This window comes from Lissotriton vulgaris, chromosome 10 (assembly GCF_964263255.1).
Source record: "Lissotriton vulgaris chromosome 10, aLisVul1.2, whole genome shotgun sequence".
NCBI classification, from domain to species: Eukaryota; Metazoa; Chordata; class Amphibia; order Caudata; family Salamandridae; genus Lissotriton; species Lissotriton vulgaris.
The window spans coordinates 276055080-276071229 of NC_141698.1; the positions used below are offsets into that span (position 1 = coordinate 276055080).

General features: G+C 46.4%; 1 protein-coding gene across 1 annotated transcript in view; it reads left to right on the forward strand.

Annotated features, from left to right (window-relative positions):
- Nucleotides 1-16150, forward strand: part of PTPN23 (protein tyrosine phosphatase non-receptor type 23) — a 599643-nt gene that overhangs the window by 89601 nt on the left and 493892 nt on the right. Inside the window, exon 5 of the mRNA XM_086941008.1 lies at nucleotides 11587-11636. Coding sequence (XP_086797134.1) covers nucleotides 11587-11636 — 50 coding nt within the window. The remainder of the gene's footprint in view (nucleotides 1-11586; nucleotides 11637-16150) is intronic.

The following is a 16150-nucleotide window of genomic DNA, read 5'->3' on the forward strand; positions in this document are numbered from 1 at the left end:
CGCGTCCCTCCAGGGCTGGGGTGGCCACTTGGGAGAGGCAGAGATCAGAGGCATCTGGTCTCCGGCGGAGTCCCGGCTCCATATCAATCTGTTGGAGCTGCGGGCGATTCGTCTGGCACTGAAGGCATTCCTCCCCTTTGTCAACGGGAGTGTAGTGCAGGTGTTCACCGACAACACCACCGCCATGTGGTACTGCAACAAACAGGGCGGAGTGGGGTCGTGGACCCTTTGCCAGGAGGCTCTGCGCCTCTGGCAATGGCTGGAACGTCAGGGCGTGACTCTGACGGTTCAACACCTGGCAGGTTCTCTGAACGCCAGGGCGGACGAACTCAGCCGTCGGTGCTCGATGGATCACGAATGGCGTCTGAACTCGGACGTGGCGCAAGGCATCTTTCTGCAATGGGGAGAGCCTTGGTTAGATCTATTCGCCACAGAAGAGAACGCGCAATGTCATCAGTTCTGCGCGTTGGAGTTTCCAAGACGGCACTCGCACGGCGACGCCTTTCGGCGCGAGTGGAGTTGCGGTCTGTTATACGCCTTTCCGCCTATACCACTTCTGCCCAGAGTGCTGAAGAAGATCAGGCGCGACCGGGCCCAAGTTATCCTTGTGGCTCCGGACTGGGCTCGAAGGTACTGGTATCCCGAGCTACTCAGCATGTCAGTCGGTCCCCCGATCCGCCTGCCCCTTCAGGAGGACCTTCTGTCGCAGCAGCAGGGGACGGTCCTCCACCCGAACCTGTCCAGTCTCCACCTCCATGCTTGGAGATTGAGCGGCGGCAGTTGAGGCCATTTGACTTGCCTCCTGAAGTCTGTGATGTTATTCTGGCAGCCAGGCGTCCCTCCACTAAGTCGGTATACGCCTGTCGGTGGAACAGATTTGTGGCATGGTGCACAGCAAAGGCTGTGGATCCTCTTTCTGCCCCTCTTTCGGAGGTTCTTCTGTTTCTTCTTTCTCTTGCCCAGCAGGGCTCTGCTCTGGGCACTATCAAGGGTACCTTTCTGCCCTTTCAGCCTTTTTGAGGCTTCCTGATCAGCCTTCTTTGTTCAAATCCCCGATTGTAACTCGATTCTTGAAAGGCATCACTCACATGTTTCCACCTGTTCCGTTTGTGATGCCTCAGTGGGATTTGAACCTGGTTCTAACTTTCCTGATGTGTGCTCCCTTTGAGCCCCTTCATTCTTGCCCTCTCCGTCTCCTGACTTTAAAGACGGCTTTCCTGGTTGCCATCACCTCTGCCAGGAGGGTGAGTGAGCTCCAGGCTCTTTCTGTCCAACCTCCTTTCCTGTCCATTCATCCTGACAAGGTGGTTCTGAGGACTAGACCTTCTTTCCTGCCCAAGGTTGTTTCGGCCTTTCACATCGGGCAGTCCATCACCCTCCCTTCCTTCTTCCCGCCTCCGCATCCTTCAAAGGATGAAGAGCGGCTCCATCGTCTGGACCCAAAACGTGCGCTTTCATTTTACATGGATCGCACACGCCAGTTCCGGGTGGATGACTAACTGTTTGTTGGCTACGTAGGTGCGAAGAAGGGACGGGCGGTTTGTAAACGAACCATCTCTCGATGGGTCGTCCTCTGCATCAAAGCGTGCTACTCTTTGGCTCGGAAGGAGCCTCCTGTTGGGCTGAGGGCCCATTCCACTCGGGCCACGGCGGCTACTACTGCCCTGGGCCGGGGAGTCCCCTTGCAGGACATTTGCCAGGCGGCTACGTGGGCCTCGCTGCACACCTTTGCGAGGCACTACTGCCTGGACAGTCAAGTCCGGAGGGATGGCTTCTTTGGCCGTTCTGTCCTCCAGGACTTTCTGGTGTAGTTTTGTATTGGTTCGCAGACCCACCACCGGGGTTGGTATTGCTGGGGTATGTATTCTAAGGTAAGGAATCTAACACTAACGTGTTTCTTTCAGATGAACAAGTTACTTACCTTCGGTAACGATATATCTGTAAGAAACATTAGTTAGTGTTAGATTCCTTACCGAACCCACCCATCCTCCCCGTTCTGCGAACTGATACCTAGGGTTAAGGTCATCCCTTTCAGGGCCCTAGTTTGTACATGGCACCAGTGTTGGTTCTCTCATGGCTCTGCGTCTCCTGGCGCGGAAAAGCTGTGTGCAAAGAACTGACGTCAGCGCGCGGAGGCGGCGTCTATGTACTCCAGCGACGTCATCACGGCGCACGACGCCGACGACGGACGCGGAGCCGCAGGGGACGCCTGCAGACGACGCCTACCGACGCGCAGGGGTACTGCTACGCAAAAGTTTCCGGATCCAGACTGACGCCTGGGGATATTCTAAGGTAAGGAATCTAACACTAACTAATGTTTCTTACAGATATATCGTTACCGAAGGTAAGTAACTTGTTCGTCCTGCTGAACCGAGTACACCCTGGGTAACTTAGACTGATAATCAGTTTGGACTCGAGGATACATCTATTTTGCCCCCGATCTTTGATCAGCAGCATATTATTGACATCGTGTTTCTTACAGGGTTGTTATGATCACTCTGCAACTCAGTGATACATCTTTCATCGCACATTAAGCACGGAAACATTCTCAGTGACTTCTCAGGAGCCTCCATCTGTTTGAGCCACTGCTACATATACATTATTTTACTGAACACTTTATAAAATAGTTGTTATATTTTAAACACATTTGTATTGAGGTTTTGAACAACATAACAAAAAACGCAGTGCAATCCCAGAAGAAATTATTTCCATCCCACATGCCAGCAAACACTTTATTCACATATCACTTAACCTAAAAATACGTAATATTCCCACAACTTACCCTGAATTCTGTGATATTTTTGACGGCCTGCACGTGTGGTGTATAAGGGTTCTTAATTGCGAACATCAGTCCACTGCTGCACGCTGTAATGTTTTAAAAAAGAAAGTGGGAGCATGGAGAGTTTCAGCATTCCAATGTCTCACAATCTTTATAATATATATTTTAATTGAAAAATGAAATAAACAAGTTTCTAAGAGGCAACATTTTGTTATTTCTAATGTTTTCATTTACAAATCATGCAGCCAATAAGCTAATTGCGGTGATGGTGCAGCTTGAGTGGGCACGAATTACCCACTAATAAATTAGGACACCACTGCTACATGTTTTAGCTCTCCAGAGCCTTGATCACAGCAGAAGACTGACTTTCATGGACTTCTTTTGAAGTGCATGTAACATAAATTATTCATGAAAAGTTAAAACTTAGTTCATTCCTTTACAAATTCATTCACATTCCATCTATTCTACACACCCAAAACCGATAAAAATTGCAGTTATATTAGTAAACAATTCCATGAGCCTATAATTTTAGTTTCCAGATCAATGTTACCAAGAATACTATTTCATGTTGACTTATTTATTTCTGCTGACATTTATAGTGAATTGGCCACTCTCAGTTCTTGAAAACATCTCACAAACCGTGTCAAGGGGCTATCTTACCCAACATGTGATATGCCCCTTCATTGCCCAAACTCAAGCCTTCTGTTTCTATTAGAATAAATCAAATTAGTGGGAGGGATATTCCTGTTCTTGGTTGATTGTCTACGTGCTTATGGTGTTTTGCTGTAGTCAGGTGGTACACCAATTGTTTGAACCCATATAAAATACTAGCTCTTCATTTGGGAAAGAGATGCCAGTGAAGGGGTGAGCTGGAGTCAATGTTTGTGGTTCTGTCAATGTCTGCAATTGCACATATTATTGCCTATTTGAAGTATCCTGTGATCATATTAAGAGACTGCCCGATCCTGAAAACTTTCCTCTTCTGCTAAACTCCTGTGCCTCTATTCTGTCTTTATTTTTACTCTGTTTGGCGAAGCGCTGGGATGCTCCAGGGTAACCACGCGCTATACAAAACTGTTTTAATAATAATAATAATAATCCTACCTATGAATCTATATAAACAGGTCCTTTTAATGAATGCAGCAAATATATATTACAGGAATAAGAATTGACCCTCCCTCCTTTGTAGTGAACCCTGCCTCTCTGTTTCAGTGGGTTAAAAAAACAAATGGAGTATCCTGATGCGTTACTCGAATACTACGGTTGGCACACTACACAAAATGCCATGTGATAAGTCAGTGGGTTTGAAACTTGTTTTTTCCCCATCATGCCGTCTTTTAGGCAGCGGGTTTTGTAAAATGGATTTATCTCCTGTTGGACGCTATGCAAAATGTCCAGACATTACATCCAGGTGTTCAGAGCAAGTGTCTCAGCGAGAGGACTGTAGCCAGGGAGATAGGATTGTGTAGGGAATGTATTGTATTTGGACATTAATGTATGTCTTTCCAGCAGTACCCCTGATTCATTGGCTGGTACAAAACTTAAAGAAAGCTGTGATCAAAAGCTCATAAGACCCAAACAGCCTCTGCAAAGTTTCAAGGAGTATACAAATGTATCTGGAAACTCAAATGACTCCCTTCGTGAACAATCACTGCTGCTGCATTCTACATGAAGACTTAGTCACATGCAGAATGCAGCAGTGATTGTTCACGCATGCAGTCATTTGAGTTTCCAGTTTTTTTGTTTCATTTGTGTACGCCTTCAAATTTTGCAGAGGTTGTTTGGGTTTTATATCAGAAGGAATTTATAGCTTGGATGGTCGGTGACATGTTGCGTATATTCCAAGATTGAACAAGCACTATAGTCCATTAGACAGATGACTTGGCCCTGATGAGACACAGTAAGTAGTCTTTGGTCGAAACATCAACACCTCTTTTGATTGTCCTAGAAAGAACTGACTGAGAGCATATGTATACAGCCGTATATAATCCCCATAAGACGTTTGTTTAGCTAAAATACAAACGTGGGCTTTGTACAGCGTTTGTTTAATTGGTATATTTATATGTTCACTTTTCACGAGCACTGCGTCGTCTGCACTATGGTTTCATTGTATTTATTGGACCATATTTGGATCAGCTAAATTACGAAATATGAAACGGCGAAAGTAGAGTCTTTGGATTATTTCCATGAATGTATTCAAATGTTCATAGTGATGTGTTCCACCATGGAGCGAAAATCAGCGATTGATCACATTACCATAGAGCAACAACTTAGGTAATGATTCTAATGAGTCCCACAAGACAGTTGTCTCAATAGAGTATTCTTACCCTTGTCCCCGTGGGTATACAGGGTTAACCTTGTTTGTATTGCAGATAAGTTATTGTGTAAAGTATATTACAAACCCAGGATGCCTTTAAAGGTGGATTGTTATTACACATTGGTTAAGCCTCTGTAAAGGCAGTTTGTAATCTAAAATTCACAGATTATTCACTATAGTAGACCATGGTTTTGATGTTGTTTATCTCCTCTGAGAATCCCTGGGGGTAGAAGATTTGCACTTTGATGATCCCTACTGCGTGCTTTAAGGCAAACAAGAACAAGCATTTACAATGCAATGGTCTCGGCATTATTAAAGGGAGAGCTATTGACATTGCTCATGACTTTTTTTTAAATCATAAATAAATGGCATTGTCATTTACATTGCCAATAGCTTAATCGTTAAATAAATGGCATTGTCATTTACAATGCCAATAGCGTAATCTCTCGCAAATGCAGGACCTATTGCATTTACACCCACACAGAGCCACACAAACAAAGCCGCCCACACACACATACAGGCAAATGAGAGAGACAGATGGAAAATGCATGCACGGTTATGGAGCGCTTAAACAGGGAGAAAAAAGTACCTTAAAAAATGTCAGCAGTGGAAGGACACAAGTACTTTGGACCTGCTGCAGGGGAGGGACAGACAGAAGAAGAGGAGGTAAAGACTACAGAAGCTAGAATAATAAATACGCAAATTAGAGTGACAGTACAGCCAACTAATTGTAAACAATAGTCCCAGTATTAATGGCTTTCGGCTGTTAGATGAGGCGCTGGGCTATGTGTGTGTGGGCTTGGGAGTAGGGACGACCGTGACACCAAGTAGTGGGGTTAAAGATGGTTTTATTTTTATTGGTCTAGGGAGTTTTGACATCAACGTCTTTCTGTTCTGCAGGGTCAGTCTCTCGCGGGCGAACGCACTTGGGTCCGTGGCGGTGGTCTTCTCCTTCTCAGGTTGGGGGTAGGTCGGTCGTTACTCCAGCTACTGCCGGCTCCGGTACATGCAAGAGACCAACAAAGAGGGAAGCCGTTAGTTCGTAGTCCTCTATGGGTGGTGCACCAAGAGGGTCCAGGGGAGGTGAGGGCAACCCCAGTGTTACGTGCTTTCTCAGTGTACAGTGCTCGGTGAAAAGGGGGGGTTGGAGGTGAGGTACCGGGGAGGAAAAGGTTTATGGAAGGGAAGGGTAACTACAAAGGGTTGGAACAAACCGGGATTTGTACAATCTCTACACGCGATCACTCCGTCTCCCCACCCAGGCTGCCCAACGCTGCCGTACCTGTGACAGCCACACTCCTCCCTCGGGAGTGTGGCACGGCGGTCCACGGGGTCGTTGGCCTCCTGGCTTTCCTCCGTCTCTCCGTCTACTCCGCGATGTTCCTTCGGGATGCCTCTTTCCTCGTCTCCTCCGCTTTCACCACTCTCCTCCGTACCGCTCGCTTCCTCCTGTCTCTCCTCCGGGGTGCTCACACACCCGGTGTACATCACTTCCCGACTTTTGACCAATCCGGTCTCTCTGACGTCCTCCTGGGGCGGGTCCTCCTCCTCCGTAGTATACGCTCAATTAAATGAGCCACTACTGTTGTCCTCGTCGTCTGGCCCGCTCCGTCCTTCCTTCCACCGTTCAGACTGTAAAGAAGGAGTCGGTGCATGGTCAGCGGGGTAAGGACTCCACCAGTCACGAGGGGTATGCATACCAACCTCGTTACAGTGTGTGTGGTGGGGGGAGTGTGGGAGCAGGGCGCCGTGCGGGAGACGCTGAAACATCTTGCAGGCAAAGGTGCTGTCATGGGAAGTTCTCACCGATAAACTCGGCTACGTGAACATTCCCACCATCGAGGCCGGGCCAGATGCTGGGCACCGCACAGCTGCTAGTGATTATAGCTGACAAGAAAGCCCGGCGGGTTAATGTGCCTGGCGCCGAGACGCCTGGTGCTTTTGGTGTTTTTCGAATGCCAGCAAGAAAGCTCAGTGGATTTATGTGCCAGCAACGGAGATCTGTGTGTAAGCATCCGGGTCCAGTTCCACTAAGACAGTTCAGTGGGTTGACGTGCCTGTTTAGAGATCCTGCGTCCATGAGCAGTGCGGGAACTCGTTAGCAGGAGGACATAGTTTCAGCAACATGGGGCAGTGGTCTGAATATGTTTGCACTAGATGTCCAGCCTCCCTCAGCCACGTAGAGAGACCAGCCGAGAGCACCTTGTAGTCAATGCAAGACCAGCTGGAGTGCACATTAGAGTAAAAAGTACCCTCCCTGAGCATAGGGTGTAGACATCCCCAAGCATCCAACAGGTGGTGGTCTGCAATGATGGTGTTTAGGTGCCTCCCTGCTTTGGTGTGGGGGACAGTGGGAGCAGTCCATGCTGGGGTTAAGTGAAAAACTTAAATCCCCTCCCCATATTAGGTGTGTGGACCATATGTCCAGTATAAGGCCCCAGAGTTTGTTGAAGAATTGTGTGTCATCAACATTGGGTGCATAACAATTGACCAGTGCCTTTCTGACAGATTTGCTGTTATTCTGCCCAGCTGTTTAGACTGAAGGTGTGTCTAAAGATGCTATCGGAATTAACATGGGAAATGCACTTTTTTTACCCCCACCCCCCCTTTCTCTCGGCCCCGCTTGACAGATCACCCTTAAACTTGCCATACACAACTAGAATCACTGGGGCGCTTTTTTGTTAAACTTTTGTGAAGATTCGTCAAACAGTACTAAAGATAACGGACAGCAAGTAAAAAAAACGCTTTTCCTATGGAAACATGGTCCTAACTATAACTACCTAATGGTGACCGCCAGTAGGTAATATGTTAATGTTAATGTTAATATGGATTTGTTAAGCGCTCGTACGCCCGGGGGCTTCATGGCGCTGTAGAAAGGAACGCAACGCACCGGTTAAAAGTAGAAATGAAGCAGCTCAGCAATACGCCTGAGAAAAAAGCCAGGTTTTCAGGGAGTGTCTGAAACTGAGGATATTGTCACTCAGTTTTAGTTGAAGGGGAAGAGAGTTCCAGAAGGCAGCTGCAAGATGGTCAAAGCAGCAACCTCCGAGACGCTTCCTCTTGTAAGAAGGGACGATCAGAAGGGATTTGTGGATGGACCGGAGATTGCGGGAAGGGTTGTATCTCTTGAATAAAATTCTAATAAATTGAGGGCCAGAGTCGTGCAGGGACTTGAATAGAATGCACCCGGTTTTAAAAGCTACTCGCTGCTCGACAGGCAGCCAGTGTAGCTGTTTCAACCCTGATCTAACAGACTGCCTTTTAGATAAATTCAGAATAAGTCTGGCTGCCTGGTTCTGAACCAGCTGGAGGCGTTTTAACTCTCCAGCTTGAAGCCCGAGATAGAGGCTGTTGGAAAAGTCTAATCTAGACAGGACCAGGGAAATGACAATCTGTGTGAGGGCAGCCGGAGAGAAAAAGCAGACAATTTTCTTAATTTTCTTCAGTTGGAAAAAGCTAGATGACACAACTGCACCTACCTGTTTTTTCAGGGAGAGATCCTCGCTGATAAAGATTCCTACGCTCTTAACTGAAGATGACTTAGACGGAGGGGCTCCCATGCTAGATGGCCAAAAGCTAGGGTTCCAACTAAGTGCACTCTGTCCAGGCAAGACCAGTTCAGTCTTGCCTGGGTTAAGTTTCAAATGACTGCAGTTCATCCAACTCAGAATGTGAGACATGGTGTTTTGGAATTCTACCACTGAGTCCTTGGTGTTTAAAGGGAAGATGAGCTGCAAGTCATCTGCATGGTTGAAGATGGTAACTTTCGCTTTCCTAAGAGAGTACAGAAGGGGGCGTAGGTATAAATTAAAGAGCAAAGGTGACAAAGAAGAGCCCTGAGGTACTCCACAGATGGTAGGTATAGTGGGAGCTGTGAAAGAACCCAATCTGACAGATTGAGTGCGGCCAGTAGTGAATGAGCGGATCCAGCTCAGCGCAGGGCCCCTGAGACCTGCCTGCTCGACACGGTCGACCAGGATGGTATAGTCAACCGTGTCGAACGCAGCCGAGAGGTCCAGCAGCACCAGAGCCTGGTGGATCCCCCTCATCTGCGTTCCGCCTCAAAGTATTCTGCACCGAAAGGATGACTGCTTCAGTTGAGTGACAAGGGCGGAAACCCGCCTGGTTGGGTGCAAGATACTCTGATTCTTCCACAAATTTGGAAATACTATCGCAGACATGAGCCTCCAATAGTTTGGCACAGTAAGGCAGCAAAGATATGGGCCTATAGTTAAGCGGGTCCAGCGGATTGGCTCCGGCTTTTTTTATCAGAGGAATAAGGAGGGCTTTTTAAAAGTTGTCTGGAACTTTACCCTGTGAGAGAGATCCATTCAGCATGGAGAGTATGCCCGCAGGAATGCTGGTTCCCACTTCTCTCAAAATGTGTGGGGGGCAGATGTCATCAGGGGAGCCTGATTTGACCTTGGCGAGAAGTTTAGATAGAATGGCGCCATCAATGAGGGGAAAAGATTCCAGAATAGCAGAGTTGTAAAAGGTGTCAGCCAGAAAGGAGGGAGACAGAGTGGTGAGAATACTTTGTTTTATGGTGCAAATTTTATTAAAGAAAAAAGAATTCAATGAGTTGCAGAGATCCTGGGTGGGGGCCACAGGTTGAGAAGTTCTATCGCTGCCACTAAGATTTTCCACGATGTTAAACAGTTCTCTTGATTTATTGTGGGCATTAAGGATTTTTTCCGAGAAATAATCGGTTTTGTGTTTCTGGATGAGTTTCTGATAGTCCTTTCGGGCCCTACAATAGTTGGCTTTGTGTGTATGTATATATATATATATATATATATATATATATATATATATATATATATATATATATATATATATATATATATATATATATATATATATATATATATATATATATAAACAACCAATCCTGCTCCCTCAGAACCAACTAACGAGGTAGGCACGGACACGAGGCTGTAAGAATATGGCTTCTTTAATGGATCAGGTCACCCTCATCCCGGAGACACGAGAGACGCGTTTCACCTGCACAGCAGGCTTTGTCAATCTGAATAGCGCCCTCTTGCAGTAAGTATATACAGTGTGTTTCCCTCTAAGGATAATAGTAAATACTGAAAAAATAATTTCATGTTAAATACATGAATGTATGCAAATGTGCACTGTGCTGGTTTCGCAGCTAATATGGCAGGCAAAACAACATCTAACTATATATGCTGGGCACAATGCTCAAATCACATAATGTGGTTCACCTAGACGTTCAAAGCATAAGTACAAACAAATGCAAAGTAAAACTGCATGACATCGGCCCTTAAAGGAACATTCAACTATAAAAACCTGCGGCGCTAATCACTTGTGATATTATGCCATTCTATTTAATACTCAATATGTAGTTATAGATAAAAATGAACAACGCTGATGCAAGACATGGCATTACTTTGGCTCAAATATTGCTTTTGCTCAGTTCGTGAATGTATCCCCGGTAACTGAACTCTGACCTCAGCTCCAAATTAATGTTCGTGACTGCTTGCTTGAAATATCTGGAAATGCCTTGAAGCCACAGGAGGCAGAACAATAGTAAAAGCGCCACCGGGACTACTTCATAGTTTAATGCCTGAAATGCAAACCTCCCAGCGCGTGCCTGTCTTCTGATCGGGACTGCCAATCCCATAATGCATCTTGGCCAAAACAAATTCAGAAGCAGTTCTCGGGCAAAAATGTTTGTAAGTGAGTCAGAGTTATCCACAAAATATTCCGGGGTCAGAGGGCAAAAGCATAGGTCCAACGAGCAATGAAATACCTTCATTTAGAAACCTTAATCTCTGTGTCAATAATGGACCAGCAGCGCCGAGTATATATTCAAACAGGCATATACTCAGGGTGGAGGGGGACCGGTGAATAAAAGACTCTAATATGCCCAACAGTCCTCACCGCATCTGCGTCAACTTCCGCGGTGCCCGGTCACCAGAGGGCACCAGTCTTATGGGCAAGGCATTTCTAGCAAGGGAAATGCTGACCCTGTGCTGGCATTTGAAAAACCGCCCCGCTCCAGGATATATATATGAAACGCCACACTCAGTGTAATTCCTTTTAATCCTTTATTAGGTAGACACCACTGCTAGCAGTGGTGTCTACCTAATAAAGTATTAAAAAGAATTACACTGAGTGCGGTTTCTTGGATGCAACTACAATTGTGGGCACTAAGGTTCAGCCTATCGCCAGCACCCGCAGCAGAGTGTGTTAGGAAAGAACCTGTCTGATGTCTATCTATCTCTGCCAAATACTTACATTTGCGTGGTAAAGGCATATGTGTGGTAAAATTATTGCATAGTAATGACTGCGCTATAATGCTGTTTCCATATGAAATGTGCCCAGTTGTGAAGGTTAGCAGAGGTGGAACCATTGTCCGACATAATAGGGGGAGGACAAAAGCTGCCGGTGACTGTTGGACAAGAACAATTTACCCTGTGAATAATGTATGATTTTTCATATACCCACTTTTTGTTCCCAACAGGTGCTCTGCATTCAATGCTGGGTGCAACAGACAAGAGAGTTTCTGAAGAGGTAATTGTTTTTCTTTTTATGCTATCACTAAAAGTATAGACTTAATAAAAGTGTGTACTGTAATGGAGCAAAGTAAAACGTAAATATATTTCTGGTGTGATGGTGGTGGACCTTTCAAGTGCAGGTAGGGCATTATATGTGAAAAAAGAAAAATAGGACCACATTATGTTTATCTGGTATATAAGACTAAATTGTGAACAAGGCATGTAAAAGTGGAGGAGTACACGGACTGAATTTGGTGATGAGTTTTGTTTCTGGCAGTTTGTACTTTGCATAGGGTTCCTCTCTTTCTGAAGAAAAACCTTTTGATGGCTCCAAACATGCTGTTCAAATATCTAACATTTAGAGCAGTAGCCTTGCAAGTATGTTTACCTTTTGGCTTATGGTCCTATTTTTTTAGGTTTCGCCTGGCATTGCAGCGCGCATGCGCTGCTCGCTTTGCGAGGCTTCTTGGAATCAATATACTTTTAGCAGCTGAGTTTCGGCTCCGCCCGTAATTTCTATTGGTGTGCGTCATTTTGCGTCACTGATTATGCTAAACGGTGCCTTTTGATTGTAACCGGGCCTTTTTAGTCCCTCCTGGTTACCACACTGTCCACTTTTGGCCCCGCCCTCCTGGACTGGATCATTGTTGCAGAGTGGTGTAAAAAAGGGGCATGGCCTTGGACCACCGCTCTGCAACGCAGCTCCCTGGCGCTTACTGGAGTTATATGGTGGGCTAGTTGGCCCCCAGGGACCCTCAGGATTCAAGGGGACTTAATCCCCGAACTTAAAAAGTGCCACAAGGCGCGTTTGCACACCTGTCACATCAGGCCACGCCTCATCCCTGCACCACTGTGCAAACGCACCACCTGGAGCGTTGTAAATTGGGGGATAAGTCCCCTTGAGTCTTGAGGGTCCCCAGGGGCCAACTAGCCCACAAGCTACCTCCAGTAAGCACCACGGAGTTGCGTTGCAGAGTGGTGTAAAAAGGGGGCGTGGCCTTGGACCACCTCTCTGCAACGCAGCTCTCTGGTGCTTACTGGAGGTACCTGGTGGGCTAGTTGGCCCCCAGGAACCCTCAGCATTCAAGGAGAATTCATTCCCTAACTTAGAACGCACCAGGGGGTGCATTTGCAGAGTGCTTCAGGGAGGGGGCGGGGCCTCCGGCGGTTTCTTTTTTTATTCCAGAGAGGGGGTTGCGTGGCCACCGTTCCCTGGGCTACTTTTGGCCCCGTAGACCCCATCCCCCAGGGCCTGAGCATTTTCTTTTTTTTAAAAAAGGAACTGGAAGGGGGCCGCGTTGACCCCCTCCCAAGGCCAATTTCGGCCCTTTGGACCCCATCCCCCAGGGCCTGGCCAACATTCTATTTTTTTATATTATATTTGGAGGCCGCGTGGCCCCCCTCCTCGGACCTTCTCCTTTAAAAAAAAATGTTTATTATAGGGAAGGGGGGCCACCTGGCCCCCTCTTCCCTGGCCACTATTAGCCCCGGGGACCCCATCCCCCAGGGCTTGGCCATTATGTTTTTGATTATGATTTAGAGGAGGGGGCCGCGCAGCCCCCCTCCCCAGACCAATTTCAGCCCCAGGGACACCATCCCCTGGGGCTGGCCTGCCTGCCTTTTAATTAAATGTTCTTTTTGTTTGAAAACGGAAGGGGACTGCGTGACTCCCCTCCCAGGCCACTTCTGGCTTTGGGGACCTCAACCCCCGGAGCTTGGCCTTTCTGTTTGGGACCGTGGGGGGAGCTCCAATTCCCAAACGGTCCCGCTGGAGCCGGCATTGCTTTTCCACACGGGGAGCTGCTGACATGCAGCTCCCCTTGTGGGAAAGCAATCTGCTTTGTATTTTCGAAGCAAGAGCAGGTTACCTGCTCTCGCTTCCAAAATCCAAAGCAGAGCTTGCTATGACTGGGCGTAATTAGAATTTGTATATATGTATATAGATGAAATGTCATGTGGACATGTATGAATAAAGAGGCACTAGGGTTCTCAGGCCCATCTAGGGCGTAATTAGAAACTGTATATATGTATATAGACGAATGATCTCTGTGGGGTGAATAATTACCCTGAGTCCTATGTATTTGCATGGCGATATTGCGAATGCCATTTTCTGTCCATTTTATGATAATTTGTGCCTGGTTTCGCTTGAAATATCAGTGTTCATTATGATTTGATTTGCCAGTGAACCAGACTAAGATGGCGCTTACACTAGCTGAATGCTTTCTATTAGGTTACAAGAGGATTAGTCTTCTCTGTTTATGTTGCCTTGTATACACACGCTTGATGACGTTAAAAATGGTGGCGTTTGGCGTTTCTCGGCTAACATCGACGAAGGTTATTGCTGAAACGCGTCTGTACTTGTTTTTCATTAATAAATTGCTGGAACCTGCCCCCACGAGTGCTGTCTAATTGGGTCAATTTCCAGGAGGAGTGTGGAGCTTCATGAATGTGAGGGAGCACCCCCGCATGACTGGCACCCGTCTGTGAGTGCTTTGAGCTGGTGCGCAGCGGATCAGTAATATATATATCTTCCCAACATTGCCCAGCAATTTGAGGCTGCACTCTGCTTCAGGAAAAGGAAACATCCTTTATTTACACAGGCAGGCAGCTTCCCATCCTGTCATCACATCCTCATGGCCTTACGCGTTTCAAAGAAACTCTTCTTCAGAGGCCGTAGTGAATAACCGGAAATTAATAAGCATCCCTACTGTCCCCTGCGTGCTCATTTTAATTAGTTTATTGGCCTCACGTGTGCCCTTAATTCGAAAACCATTCCCATTGCATGCTGGTATTTGTAGTTAATTTACGCATTTATTCACCCTCCAGTGGGTCGGGGTACTCACTTTCAACAAGCATTTGCAATGCAATAGGTATCGCATTTGCGAAAGTTTAAAGATACTGGCATTGTTCATGACAATGCCTTTTTTATCTGTTTTGAAAACCAACACATAAATAAATGGCATTATCATTTACAATGCCAATAGCTAAAACTCCCGCAAATGCGAGATCTATTGCATTGCAAATTCTTGTTAGTAAATGGCGTCAAATCTGTGAACAAGCCTACCCTTGGACATTAGAAGGATCGCAAACAATCTAGCAAAAAAAAAAAAAAAAATTGGTTGGGTTAGCACCGTGAAGCCTTCTATGTCTCCGCTCACCCTATAAATCATGAAGTAATTAAATAATTAAGGAACATGCAGCAGTGCGTGTTTTAAACTGTTCACTGCATTCGCATTACACCAACTTTTCCTAAAAACAAAGGGACAAAATAGCAGTGAACATTCTAAAGTGCCCACAGCATTCTCCCATTACATTGTGAAAGTTTATGCCTCAGTGTAAAGAATCAAGAGAGTGTACTGGGAGGGAGAGGGGGGGGCTCTAACCTTTTATCCTTTTATTAAGGAAGTAACCTCATACCAACAGATGTGGGAGATAAAACTGCTGTTTCTATCTTGTAAAGTGGATAAAAGTTAAGTGTTAGAACTTTTCTTGGAGATTCTAACACTGCAACGGACGTGTACCCCTGACACATTTCACAGTTATTTTCCTCACGCACACACCCATCTTTGTTCATGCCGGCTAAAACATCTGGAACAACAAGTATCAAATAGAGTGAGCACTCCTTTCATTAAAACTTGAGACGTAGAAAAGCACGCATTTTGCCCTTGTGTATTATTACACAGCCAACACTCTAGCCACGTTCTCTCATTTAATTTACTCTGCATGCCCCCGTGTAAACATTCTCTGTGTCCTAGTGAGCACTTCTTTCCAACGGGTGTGCACAATAAACAAGCGCCCTTGTCACCCTACGTAAAACATGACTGCCCCTGGGATGCGTAAGTACTACTATCCATCATCAGATCAACAGCACACAGCGGTCCACGCTACTACACATGTCGTATGACTAGAACCATGACCACCATTAGGCATCTTACACTGCTAGTGCTCTGATCACTTTTCCTTGTGCCACAGAACCAAAGTGAAGGACACTGTGACGCATGAGTCACCCAGTAACATGTCACCATTTAAGGTGTCCTATTCAGAGGGCTCTCGCTTCTCCAACATATGTGTGCTGACTTTTGGAGAGCCAGTCAGTATACATGCATCACGTAACTCGCCCTGAGGACTCCGCTGCTTGCGTCATAGCGAGCAGGTTTTCCAGCCAGGTAAGCGCCTAGCCTAGGTCACTGCCACCTCATCGCTACCGAACCAAGAACGTGAACTGCTGATGGGAGGCATTGAATGTTTCCAATTGTTTCCTGGGTCTTGTGCAGCCTCAGCGTGAGCCCCAGCCAACTGGGTAAAAGTTCAAGACTGACTCGAAGCGACAGGCGCCCTCGGAATGCCTGTGCGCCATGCCTCGTCTGCTTCACAACCCTTGTGAAGAATTTTCTTATCTGCTTATTTAATAAACAAGCAGATAAAGTCTTCACAACAGCCGTGAAGCACAAAGAGACCATCTGTTTTCATTCAGTCACTTGTCTTTGCGACTGGGCTGAGTGAAAACAGATGCGCTTGTCACGGGCGGCA